Raw genomic sequence first — 12530 nt, forward strand, 5'->3', positions numbered from 1 at the left:
ACCAAATTATATATGAAACTTGCTGGAAAAAAAGGGTTTTTTTGAATGCTCCTGGAGAGAACTGGGTTATCGCCTGCTCAGGGATAGGAACTTTGAAGCAGTCTTGGCTGTAGAAACTGGTTTAATATTTCTTAGTTAAGGTCACGTCACTAGGTGAAGAGAGAGGCCCAAGACAGAAACATCCCTAAAGTTTATCCCAAAGGGAGTCTGTTTTCCAGGATGACATGACCCATCAGCTAAAACTTGTCAACACCGAGAAAGAGAAGTCAACTAGTATTTGGTTAAAATTCCCTTTAAGACAGAAACCGCCCCCCGGGCAGCACTGTCACGAGAATGAACCTGTGTGAGCTTCTGGAACACGGTATTTTGTTTGGCCCAAAAACTGAGCTGGAGGCGAGACATTTCCATTCAGAAGGATGTTTTTATTTTATTTAAAAAGAAAACACAGGGCCAACACCACACGCTATTCCTACAATCTCTAAATGGTAACAAAAACACACTTCTAGGATAACATCAGGACTGGGAGGAGTCTCTAATTTACTCCACTCATCAGCAATAACCAGCAGCGGCTCATGGATGAGTATCAGGAGACCTTCGAGCCCCTTCCAGTCCCCTCAAGGGGCTCCAGGAAAGCTGGGGAAGGACTCTGGATCAGGGACAGGAGCCATAGGAGGAGGGGGAAGGGTTTGACACTGAAAGAGGAGAGATTCAGATCAGATATTAGTAAGAAAATTTTCACTGTGAGGGTGGTGAGAGCCTGGCCCAGGTTGCCCAGAGAAGCTGTGGCTGCCCCATCCCTGGAGGGGTTCAAGGCCAGATTGGACGGGGCTTTGAGCAACCTGGTCTGGTGGGAGGTGTCCCTGCCCAGGGCAGGGGGTGGCACTGGGGGGGCTTTGAGGTCCCTTCCCCCCCAACCATTCTATGTTTCTATGATAGTCACCTCTGCAAGTCAGACTTGTAGAGAAGTTGTGTGTAAAGACTAGAGACTGAAGATCACTCAGGGTTCCAGAGACCTCAAGAAGTCTCTAAGTCCATCTCCTACTCAAAACCACTGAATTTTGACCAAGTTGCTTCGGGCTTTCTCCAGCAAGGCCTGAAAGACTCCAAGGAAGAACCTTCCCAGGGCTCAATCCCAGTGCTTTATCTTGTTCAGATTTCAAAATTTCTCTTCTATCAAGACAGAACTTGCTGTGCTTCAGTTTGACTGATTTCTGCTACCACAAACCTCCATGAGCCTGGCTCATCTTCTCAGTATTGGGCAACTGCTACGAGGTCTCCCGATCCTTCTCTTCTCCAGGCTGAAAACCCCTAGTTTCTAATTTCTACCTCAATATTACATCAGAAGCCTCAGAAAATATCAGTTGTGCCTGAGAAACTGAGGGGAAAAAAGTCAGTTTGAAGAAATGTTGTGTATGAAAAATGTGTGGCTTTGCTGATGTTAAGACAATGTAATGAGAAGACACCTCAAATGCTTCATTTAGTAGTTAATTAAAAAAAAAAAGTCTAAGATCCCCAGAAGCTCTGCAACTAGACCAAGAATTGACATCAAGATAAACGGAACACAACAGGCCTAGTTCCACCGTCGGAGTCGACAAGCAGATAATGGTGTTCAAATTTAGGGGTTTTTATGGTGAACTCTCAGGTTTTAGGGTTGTAACTTCATATAGAAACACGCACGTTGTTCAATAGCCTGATGTCGATCACTTTCCTCTGATCAACCACCTTTCAAGATTGCTCTAAATAACTAGATTTACTGTTATAACAAAAAATTCTCTTTTAGTAACGCACGTAAAAGCCTTGTGGTAGATTCTCAAGAAGAATTTGATGCAAAATCAGCAGCTTCTCCTGTTACGTTGCTAAGTCAGATCAGAAGTTAAATCATTTCATGTATGAAAAAACCTACAATACCTCAAGACTATAATCAGCTTTTTTTTTTCCCCCCATTTTAAACAGCTTGAGGGAAGCTGTTCAAGCTGTTTAAACAACTGAGTGTGTATAATTCTGAATTAAGAACAATTAAGTTCCGCAGCAGACACCAGACCCCACAAGGAGATGAGACTGGTACAAACTGGATCTGAAAACTCCTCCTAGATTTAATAGCCACGTCCAGAATTCAAATGTCATCAGAGGGTTTGGAACAACTATATTAGAAAAAAAATACTCTTCTTCCTGCAATACACAACTCCAGCTCTGCGATTTAAATCAGAGTATCTAGCATTTGAAGACACGGTTACATCTCAGGCCTGTGACGATTTGTTTTCCGACCCTCACCTGCACTTTCAAAATTACCCATCAGCTGCTCAGGGAGCCGTGAAATCACCACAGATAACTGCAAAATCCATTCCACGCTCTGACAAAGCATCCTACAAACAAACTCACTCATCAGGGCTTACACACGGAACTCCCCAGTCTCAAAAATACAGCGTGGCATGAGAGGAGAGAGAAAAATAAGGAGGATTATCAAGTTTCTACAGTATCATGAATATTTTTTCAGGTTTCTCGGGAAGATGATCACGTCTTGTACCACACTAGGAAAGTCAAGAATTTGTTCCAGTATTACTTGGGAGAAACCAGTTTTATTTTTCCAGGATAACCACTATTAACTATTACTTTGATATTTAAACTTTTAACTCTACTGCAATAATGCAGAGATATCATCAAACTACAGGAAGTGGTCGTACGAGCGCTCTTTGCTCCTTTCATGCCCCCAGAGACAACATCCATTTAACACGTGACCACAGGATTCAGGAAACCAGAACTTTATCCTGCCACGCTCTTATACGTCTGTATTCACACGTTTTACTTACATTTCTGGAGTCTTGGACTTGTTTTTTCCATTGAAGAATTCAGGAAGAGCACGACGTTCAATCACATGAATACTGTAATGAGAAAATACAATTCAGATGCCAAATATTAAATAATATTGGAGTATTCTGCACATCTTTTGAGGGAGAACATTTATAGCATGGAATATATTTTATTTTTATTCTTTTTTAGAAACCTGAGCATTCCAGCATGACCCTTTAAAATTTGCTTATTCCATCAAATAAGCAAAGCTGCATTAGAAAAGCATCACGAAACTCAGTCGTTGATCTCAGCACAACTTATGCACCCGACGCTGCCCTGATCAAACTCAGAGAAGCGCGGAGCAGCCGCCCATTTTCCACTCCACCTTCATGAGTTCTGACAGAAACACCTTTATTCTCCAACCTACTTAGTGTGAATATTCAGCAAAGTACCAATAGCTCAAAGAAACCAGCTTTATGGTGTATATAGATAGATATATACACACACACACACTTAGAAGACGCGTGTGCGAGTGCCTTGATTCCAACTCCAAAAGCTGGCTCTACAGAAATTCCAAGAGCTCACAAATCAGGCAGGAGACTGGCTTCAAGAACGTAGCTCGTACCTCCCTGGTCAATTGGGAAAATAAGTATCCAGAGTATGGATATTTGGAGCGACTTAAACACCGTCTGATAAAGAATTCTTCCCCTTTGCACTCCAAGGAAGAAATATGGAACAAAACCTGACCCCCTCTGGAAGAGCAGAACTAACGACCCGTGAGATGCTGTGCATTATATAAAATAAACTATGGTAAAGATCACAGAAAATTCAGCTTTAGTTATTTGACAGATACTCATTTTTTCCCCTTCCATAGCTGTTCCAGGTGAAGTACCCACGGCACATGATGTGATATATAAGAGGGTTTTGACTGCAAAGCAGAATTATAATGCAGGGAAACAGCCAGAGTTAATGGAACTTAGTCAACTTATTTCCTCTTTCCTAAGACCTTAATATGCAAATTGAGGGACCCAAGATTTAACCCACCTACTACTGAGCGATGAAATAGGTTCAAGATTAAAAACCCTTCCATTTTAGAAGAACGTGCCAGAAATGCAGGGTTCGTTAGAGTAACTTCAGACAGAAACTCATAGAACAGCACGTACTTTACGCAAGTTAAAATCTGGAGAACCACAACAGTCCTTTAAGAATTGTTATTTTTAGAGGAAACACAGAAAAATATATTCTTTACAAATCTTCCTTCCTCCTATACCTTCAGCTTTTAACCTAACGTCCAGTTGCCCTTTTACTCTTGTCATTCATGGGAAAACACTCTGACTCGAGGATGAAGATTAACCCATAAACTGTTTGGATTTTAGTAACAAACAAATGATCTATTTCTTGCCCTGAAGTTGCCCAAAGCATAAGAGATTCCACTGAAACTGAATTCAGTATTAAAGAAAATATATCTTTTTACTAGAAAATTAATTTTAGGGAGGACTATTCTAAAAAGGCAGTTTAAAAAACATTTTGAGAGAAGTAGATTAGAATGATTCTTCGGTTTACGTGAAATCAGTTGTGACAGGACAGGCTAAAGGAGTATTTGCAGTCTGGGAGGGCTGCAGACAGCGGTTTGTTTAAATATTGATACAGCCCAAGAAGGATTCGCTGGCACAGCAGCAGGAACACCCGCAGCCCGAGGTGGGACAGTGCGACCGACAGGCTCTCAGCTTCTCCAGAATCTTAAAAACCCACCTCAGAATGAAAAAAAAGTGCTCAGAGACAGAAAAAACCCATGTCCCTCTCGCAGCTGTGCTGTTATTTCAGCCCTAAATCCAAATCAGCTTAACGTGCTGTTTCTGGAACACCAGAATCCAAATAAAATAAAAAAAAAAATAAAATCAAAGCTTCTTTTCACATCACCCTGCTCCTCATGGACATCCGCTGGTCCCATCAGAGATGTTTCAAAGTTTGCCTTTTGCAAGGTCAGAACAAGGACCTTGTTCTTGCAAGTTTATTCTGTTTCTTCGAAAATACGGGATTAACTGCATTTCCCAGTGATTTACCTCCCGGGAACGCCGTTAGAACCGGCGCTGCTGCTGCAAATGCTCTGCTCAAGAGTTTTTAACCAACTGTTTAGCTACTACCTAAGAGGGGCTTTCACTCCCAATCACTCGCCTCTCTTCCCACACCACAAAAACCTGAGTATGCAGAGAACATCAGGGTCTCTATAGCGAGTTACGGGGTCATAGCGCACCACAAACCTCCGGCTCCCGGGAGGATTCTAAAACGAAATAAGTTTTCTCCCTGTATAATCAGTGACTTATCCTCAAGGTCAAGATCTGAAGCAAAACAAAAAGCCACCAGTGTTCAGAAGTAGATACAAACAGAGAAAGATCATACAAGGACTCGAGAAGGAGGGAAGAGAAAATGAATTGTTTTCCCATGGGAGGAAAAAAAAGTAATAAAATCAATGTAAAGCAAAAACTGCTGAGGAGGCAGATCTACACTGTTTGAAATTCTCTTCCTCATTCCCAGCCCCTGAAAACTGCCAGGTGTCAGCTCAGGAAGGTTTTGAAATGGAAAAGATGTACTTATATGTGGGAACCAGCCCAAAACAGAAATAATTTCTTCCAGCTCTCAGCTTGATTTATGAGAAAGAACCACTAAACTAAGTCCTCCCCCAGTTCCCAGTGACTCTCTTACCAGTTATAGTCAAACCAGGAGGCGTAGCTTGGAATGATGATGTGGTTGGTTTGTTCGGTGACGTTGTCTTCACCTGGATCAATCGACCGACTCTGATCGCCTTTGTTCGGATCCTCATCTTCCTGTATCACGGGGCGAACGCAATGGTTAACAGGTTGCGAGAGCCGTATCTAACAGCTCTCAGGTGCTGTTTGAAGAGCCCGCAGGCAACTCAACATTAAATGGTTGTCTTTACCTGAATTACTCATCCAGGCTTAAAAATAACAAAGTCCCTAAAGCAAGATCTTAAAGAGTCCTTGGCATCAATGATCTATCTTCTCCTGGAACTGAATTGCCCTCAAGACAACAAGGTATCGCTCTAAATATATTTAGTGAGGTGGCAATAGCTACTCGGAAGAGAAGTCCTTCCTCCCATCATCCCCTCAGCTTCCAACGCCCTTCTCCTCTCAAAAGGCATTTGCTACCCAGAGAAACAGACCACGGCCCCTCAAAAAACCATCGTTCAAAACAAGGCATAAAAAGCAAACCTCTTCCAGTTACACACGGAACAAATGCTACTGCACGAGTCCCGCAGTTCCAGGTCACTCTACACCCAGGGATGGAGAAGTTACACCAGCAAGAAAAAAGAGTATTTCCCACACTGGAAAAACCCGATGGCACGTTCCTTCTGAGCTGGTGTCCCTCACCGGGAAAACAGAACTTGCTAAGAATTTTGGCAATCTCTGTTCGCATGTTTGTATCTAGAAACTTAAATCCTCTGCTCCTTAGAGCGATACCTGCACCTAAAATCTAAAAAAAAGGTTGGTGGCAGCGGTTTGCATACCTAGAGTTGTCATCTTTCCCCTTTTAAAATATGATAAAGGATTTTTTGAGGACTTTTTTTTTCCTGAACACACATATGCAGATTGGATGTATCAACTGAGATACGGTAAAACCAGAAATACATCAGTATGGAAAATCAGATTTTCTTAATTACGTGTATAACTAAGGACACATCCAAACATCTGTGCGTGCAGACCTGCAGCTGCATGAACCTAACACAGACGTGAGCTCTCCTCACCTGCAGGATCAGGCAGCCTTCTTACTCTAGGCAAGCTGTTAAAAATAGCGCCTGCCATACCAACAAAGCAATTAAGTACAGAAACTACCCTGGCAACTCTATTACAACGATCAGGAAGCCTACCCTGGGTTTAGTTTTAGTCCTGAAACCTAAAGAAAAAGCATAACCTTTGAAAAATCTTGCATCTGAAAAATGCTTCTTTGAAAATACTTTGCATCTGGCTCCTCATTCTCATTTTTAATACACTAGATTTAAAAATACAAAATAAACTCAGTGTTTTTAGAATTTTGGTAATAGAAAAATACCATTCCTATCAGTAACTAATTTGATCTTATATATCATTTGAAAAACATGACAGGCTGTTACTGAAGATGAGACGAAGATATTGACAGGACAAGGGGCAATGGCTTTGAACCTGAAAGAGGGGAGACTGAGCTGAGATGTGGGGCAGAACTTCTTTGCTGTGAGGGTGGTGAGAGCCTGGCCCAGGTTGCCCAGAGAAGCTGTGGCTGCCCCATCCCTGGAGGGGTTCAAGGCCAGGTTGGAGGGGGCTTGGAGCAACCTGCTCTGGTGGGAGGTGTCCCTGCCCAGGGCAGGGGGTGGCACTGGATGGGCTTTAAGGTCCCTTCCCACCCAAACCATTCTATGGTCTCAGTTTCTACCAAACTTAGTAAGAAATGGTTGCAGTTACCTTTCCTCCGGTCGCCACCGTCTCCTCATCCTGTTCATCTGAAAGGAAAAAGTGTCGAGAATTACACTAATTAAAAGCATCTGATCGCTCCTAAGCCTTTCTAGCAACGCATTCGCTTAATGGGAAAGAATATTTCATTTGTTTTGGAAGGGAAGGGAGGAGGAAAACAAAGTGGACCAGACATCATTAAGGCAATCTCATCCTTACGCAGACACTCAACTATCCCAGACAAGGGAAAGGATAATAATACAGAGGAAGGATAATTAGAATTTTTCCACACTTAGGAATCCAGACCTAATTACCGCCTTTCCCAGTGCCCTAGATATAACCTCGTATAACAGAATAGGGGACACTAGTTTATCTCTCTCTCGTCAAAGGCTTAGCAGAGCTCAGGGAAGCTGTGATTCACCTTGATTCCCAGTAAGAAAAAACATCAGCCAGGAAAGAGCTTGTATCTCATTAAAAAATAAATAAATAATGCCTATAAGGGAACAGTCTTACAAGTGAATAAAAGTCAATATGTTTCAACTGGAATATATATGGAAATTGAATTAATTCAATAAAATAGAAGAATTAGAGATTCCTTTTAAAATGGAGGGATTTAAAACTATTTACTCCGTCAGCCTGCAAGCGAGACTTTATTATAAAATTTAGGGGATGGGGTGCTGGAGGGTGTTGTGTGTTTGTTTTACCGAGGTCTGCCACTGTTCCTCCTTTCACAGGCGTGTTTTCACTGTCTTTCTTTGGGTTCACTACAAAAGGAAGGAAAATTGAAACTCCGATGAGTGACCATCAGGCGAGACACAATTACCAAAGCCTAGATCCCTTGTACCATCTTATCAATAAACAGTTTTGTTGGTTGTGTCTCTGCAGTTCAAAAGAGTTCATCTGTGCAGTTTGAGGACAAGAGACCACTTGTTTGATTTCGCTGCGATTTCACATCTGAACACAAAGCAGCTTCTATTCACGCAGCGAACGGTCTGAACACGGTACTTTCTCCACCTGTACAACATGTAACAATTCTTACAGGCGAGTTCAAACCAGGTAAAAACCAAACGGAGTCAGACCCAAAAAGGTTCGGTGTCAAGGACTCGATAGAAAGAATTATTTTTCTGACTTCTCTTTACTGAACACTTTTCAGAAAAGGATTAAGAACCGGCTGCGTTTGGCATTCTGCTGGTTTCCACCCATTTGAGGTGCTTATCTTGGGTACTTGGCCAATTCTTTCCTTCCAGAAAACTCAATACCCCAAACCATGAACTCTATATAATGGGCGAGAACAAGACTAAAACAGGTGAAATTCAACTTTTAAGTGGATTTTCATAAACACACTTCAAAAAGCCAAAAGGTGGTGAATCTGCTGCCCCATTCAAATCCCTGACTAGATAAATCCAGATGGGCACAGATCACCTGGCCCCATGGCCACAAAGTATTTCAGAGATTTAACAAAATACATGTGTGCATTTTTTCAATGCAGTTTAAGCAATTGTTTTAACATTCAGAGAATCCAGCGTATGCATATTTTACCATTTTTGGGAAGCACCACTTCTTCTATATTAGGTACCGGCGTGGGATCTTCCATGTCCTTTGTAAGATCTTCTTGCTCATCCTCTTCTTTCTGCCCTCTCCTTTTCCCGTATAAGGCTGCTTGTCTAAAACAGATCACACACAGATTCTCTGCCAATTGCAACCCCCAGATGTTCTCATCTTGCCGTTATTCTTCAGATATCGGGATTAAAGGACTAGGTTAAAGCACTTATGAAAATATGAATGCCGTAGGAAGCGGTGCTGGTGGAGTTCATGAAAAAATATCCTCTAGATATTACTAAAATAAAGTAAGTTTGAATAAAAAAAAGTCTTTTCCACTGTTTCAAGACCAGAGACAACTACCGTAAAGAAATCTTGAATCCAACCCAAAACTGTTGGAAAGGAAAAGAGGAAGGAAAAGGCAAAAGGCTGGCTTGTACCATCGATTCTGTGTAGAGAGGAAGCCAAAGGCAGAATCACCCACCCCTCTGCTTACAGAGCCTAACCCAGACTGTACACCTGGGCCAAAATCAGATTATCAGCTAATTCCTTTTCATCTCACACGATGTATTTTCAGTTTTGTCTTATTAGAGCCCAAAAGGTCTACTAAACAAGAGCTGAATTTTTATTTCAAAAGTGCTCCCTTCCATATCCAAACTCCCACAAATAACCTTTTATTTGGATATAATTTCAAATATATAATATATATTTGGATATAATACTTCAAGAAGTGTAGATGCACACGACTGCACCAACAGAACTAGCTGGGAGTTATTTTAGAAGCAGCTGAGTAACTTCTCATTTATGAAGTTCTCTTGATGCAGCAGCAAACCCCATCAGTGACACGGATAACACGACAACTTGCACTAGATTCTCCCCCACCTGCGGGCAGTACATTTCTACAGAAAAGTAAAGAAATTCCATATATTGCACAAGAAAAACCACTCAGGTCTGTTGTAGAAATAATTACTTGCTGTAACCCAAGGTGAGACGAGCGCAAGGTGACAGACACCTCCCCAGAAGCATTTCTTCAAGAAAATTTGCCTCAAATTCCAGGACTGGGACACTCACCCTTTCTTCCCCGTCTTTTTCCTCGACTCCACGGGAGTGGGGGGTGGAGAAGGAGAATGCTTCCTCTTCCTTGTACTGGCTGCTGCTTTCCTGTCTCTCCTCTCCGGGCTCCGCACAGGCTGTTGGAGAAGTGAAGTAATTAACTCATCCCAAATACTACAGGTATTGAAATGCTGTGGGCTACGCTCTCCCTGAATACACCCTACAACAGAGAAGCTAAAAGCAATAATATCACAACACACGCCACATCCAGCTCCAGAAAACTTCCATTTGTCACTAGGAAAAGCCCTGAATTTTCTACAGGCATCCCCCAGATGCTCCATACTTAAGAACCGTGCTTTTAAAACACAATAGGATTCTAATGTGTGACTTGTTCAATATACTCTGTCCATCAGGAGATGTTTCCAGGCATGGCCTCAAGGTTGAATGAACGTGTTTTCAGAGTCCTCACTAACTTTTCGCATCGGGAGGCACACAAATATTAATTAACAAGTCTTTTGGTACAGAGAATTTGGACATCAAATATTAACTGATGCTCTATCCACGGCTTCAGTTACAAGAAAGCAGAGCGGGTCCTACCTCTTACCACCCTCTGGGAGAGGGAAAAAATCAAAATCAAAGGGCCCACTTACACTTCTGGATAAAGGACATACAAGAGGAAAAAAGTTAAACTAGACTTTGTTACCTCTAAATGTTTAACTGGCTTAATTTTAGTAAATCTAAGTGCGAAAAAATGTGACTTACGCAGAGATAGAGTGTATTAATGTATCAACAGGTCACTCGCTAAGCGGAGAACCACCTACCTCTTCGTTTTTCATGGAGATTCTCTGCCGAAAACTCACTGTTTTCCTGTTCTCATCCACCTCATAATCCTCCTCATTCATCCATTCATTGAATACGTCCGTGTCCAAAATCCACTTGGCGTGAACCTAGAGAACAGAAGAACATAGAGATGTGATGTTTTTTGAAAAAATACCTCATAGGATGAAAGAAGGAATTTGTTATCAGGGTCTGAACATCCAAGTATCTCTTAATGGTTCCATGAGGCAATACAATAGAGGATGAACATGCCCACAGGGCTACTGGACGCCACCTCTGTTCCTCAGCCATTTTTAAGCCTTCTGAAGCGTGAGGTCAGTTCTCAAAGCTGGGACAATGGCTCTGTATTAAAAAGGTACTTTGGATGCTGAAAATTACCATCAAAACCTTCTAAATATACAGATCACCTCAGCAGACGTGCCACAAAAGACCAAAAAAAAATTAAAAATTGGCCATACCTTGGAAAGAAAACATCGAGTATCTTGACTTACAATATCCATCTTCAAGTAAAGTCCTAGTTTACACAGCTGGAAATAAACTCTTGAGCTTTGGTATGATTTATACCAAAGTTAGTTACAGGTAACTGCTTGGAATAAGTAGTGTTTGAACAGACACCAAGCTATTTTCTGGCCTCAGCTGCTCTAACTCCGCTGTTCAGACCAACAGCATCCGCACAGAACACCACTGCGTGTTATGTATAAAAGAGTGAGTCCAATAAAAGGACAATAAAGTAGATTTATTACTGTCTGATTACAGCCGCTCTGTACTGTTCACTCCCAACGAGCTAAATCAGAAAGACAAATCGTTTCTGTAGAAAGAAAACTAATTAAGAACTTAAATAAGGCTGCTGCTGTTGGCCTGAATGCTCACCACGCTCAACAATTGAGAAGCACTGACTTTTTGCATCGTTAGGACATCAGGTAAGAGGCGAGTTCCCATTAAACAGACCCTTTCCATAAAAAAGGGTGAGGTAACGACCCTCAGGGACCTTTTAAACACCTACTGGTTTTCTCATTCACGGCCACAGCTCTATTTTGCTCCCAACACCTGAAACCGCCAGAAATCAAGTTGCCCTTACAATAACTCAAAGAGAAGGGACAAGATTTCGATGGTACCACAGACTTTGAAAATTCAGATTTGTTCTCCTAGAGAAGCTTCTTAATTTCTGTATTATCCAACTCCTACTATTTTTGGCCATTTCTATACCCTAGAAACTGAGGAACTTTCTGCACACACAAAAAAAAACCCCAAACTTTTTAAGCCCTGTAATACAGGTGTGGAAGCCTCAGGTTTTTAACCCGATGGTCCTTTTCTCTAATAATATTTTTCCAAAAACATAATGAAGATATGGTATTTTCCCCACTTTCTCTCCTTAAACGCTGCACAGTGCCATTACACCTTCAAAGAGTTGCCGAGTTTCATCCCAGAGACGGCTGCACTTCAGCAGCACTGGAAGCACTTACCTTTAACACAAAATAAAGTATTTTTTTCAAACAGCTTTCCCGTCCCAGACCAAAGAAATGTTTTTGCTATTTTCATTACGGCTCTAGAAATATCACTCTGCTTTTCCATAGATATGGAAATACAGCTATTGTTACTCAGCACCTCGTTAAAACATCTATTTAGTAGCACCCAAACAAACTCTACCAACACAGTAACTTTGGGAAACTGTTTGAGAGAGACTCACCTTCCACGGCTTTTCGGGAATGGGAGGATCCTCAATTTCAGCATCTATTTCGTTGGCGTGAACCCAAGTGTCGTAACTAAGGAGAGGAGTCAAGAGAAAACAGAATTGGTTCCCCCTGGGCTGTTCATCCCCCAAAGATCACCAGCAGGAATGTTTAATTCAGCAATTCCGACACGTGCAAATCG

The 12530-nt window shown here is 41.8% G+C and overlaps 1 protein-coding gene across 1 annotated transcript in view; it reads right to left on the reverse strand.

Moving 5' to 3' along the window:
- Nucleotides 1-12530, reverse strand: part of SMARCC1 (SWI/SNF related BAF chromatin remodeling complex subunit C1) — an 84191-nt gene that overhangs the window by 45719 nt on the left and 25942 nt on the right. Inside the window, exons 8-15 of the mRNA XM_074156881.1 lie at nucleotides 12346-12421; nucleotides 10643-10768; nucleotides 9840-9958; nucleotides 8769-8893; nucleotides 7934-7993; nucleotides 7242-7279; nucleotides 5491-5612; nucleotides 2808-2879 (exon numbers count right to left, since the gene is read on the reverse strand). Of these exons, the coding sequence (XP_074012982.1) occupies nucleotides 2808-2879; nucleotides 5491-5612; nucleotides 7242-7279; nucleotides 7934-7993; nucleotides 8769-8893; nucleotides 9840-9958; nucleotides 10643-10768; nucleotides 12346-12421 (738 nt within the window). The remainder of the gene's footprint in view (nucleotides 1-2807; nucleotides 2880-5490; nucleotides 5613-7241; nucleotides 7280-7933; nucleotides 7994-8768; nucleotides 8894-9839; nucleotides 9959-10642; nucleotides 10769-12345; nucleotides 12422-12530) is intronic.

This window comes from Numenius arquata, chromosome 12, assembly GCF_964106895.1.
Source record: "Numenius arquata chromosome 12, bNumArq3.hap1.1, whole genome shotgun sequence".
In the NCBI taxonomy this organism is placed as follows: Eukaryota; Metazoa; Chordata; class Aves; order Charadriiformes; family Scolopacidae; genus Numenius; species Numenius arquata.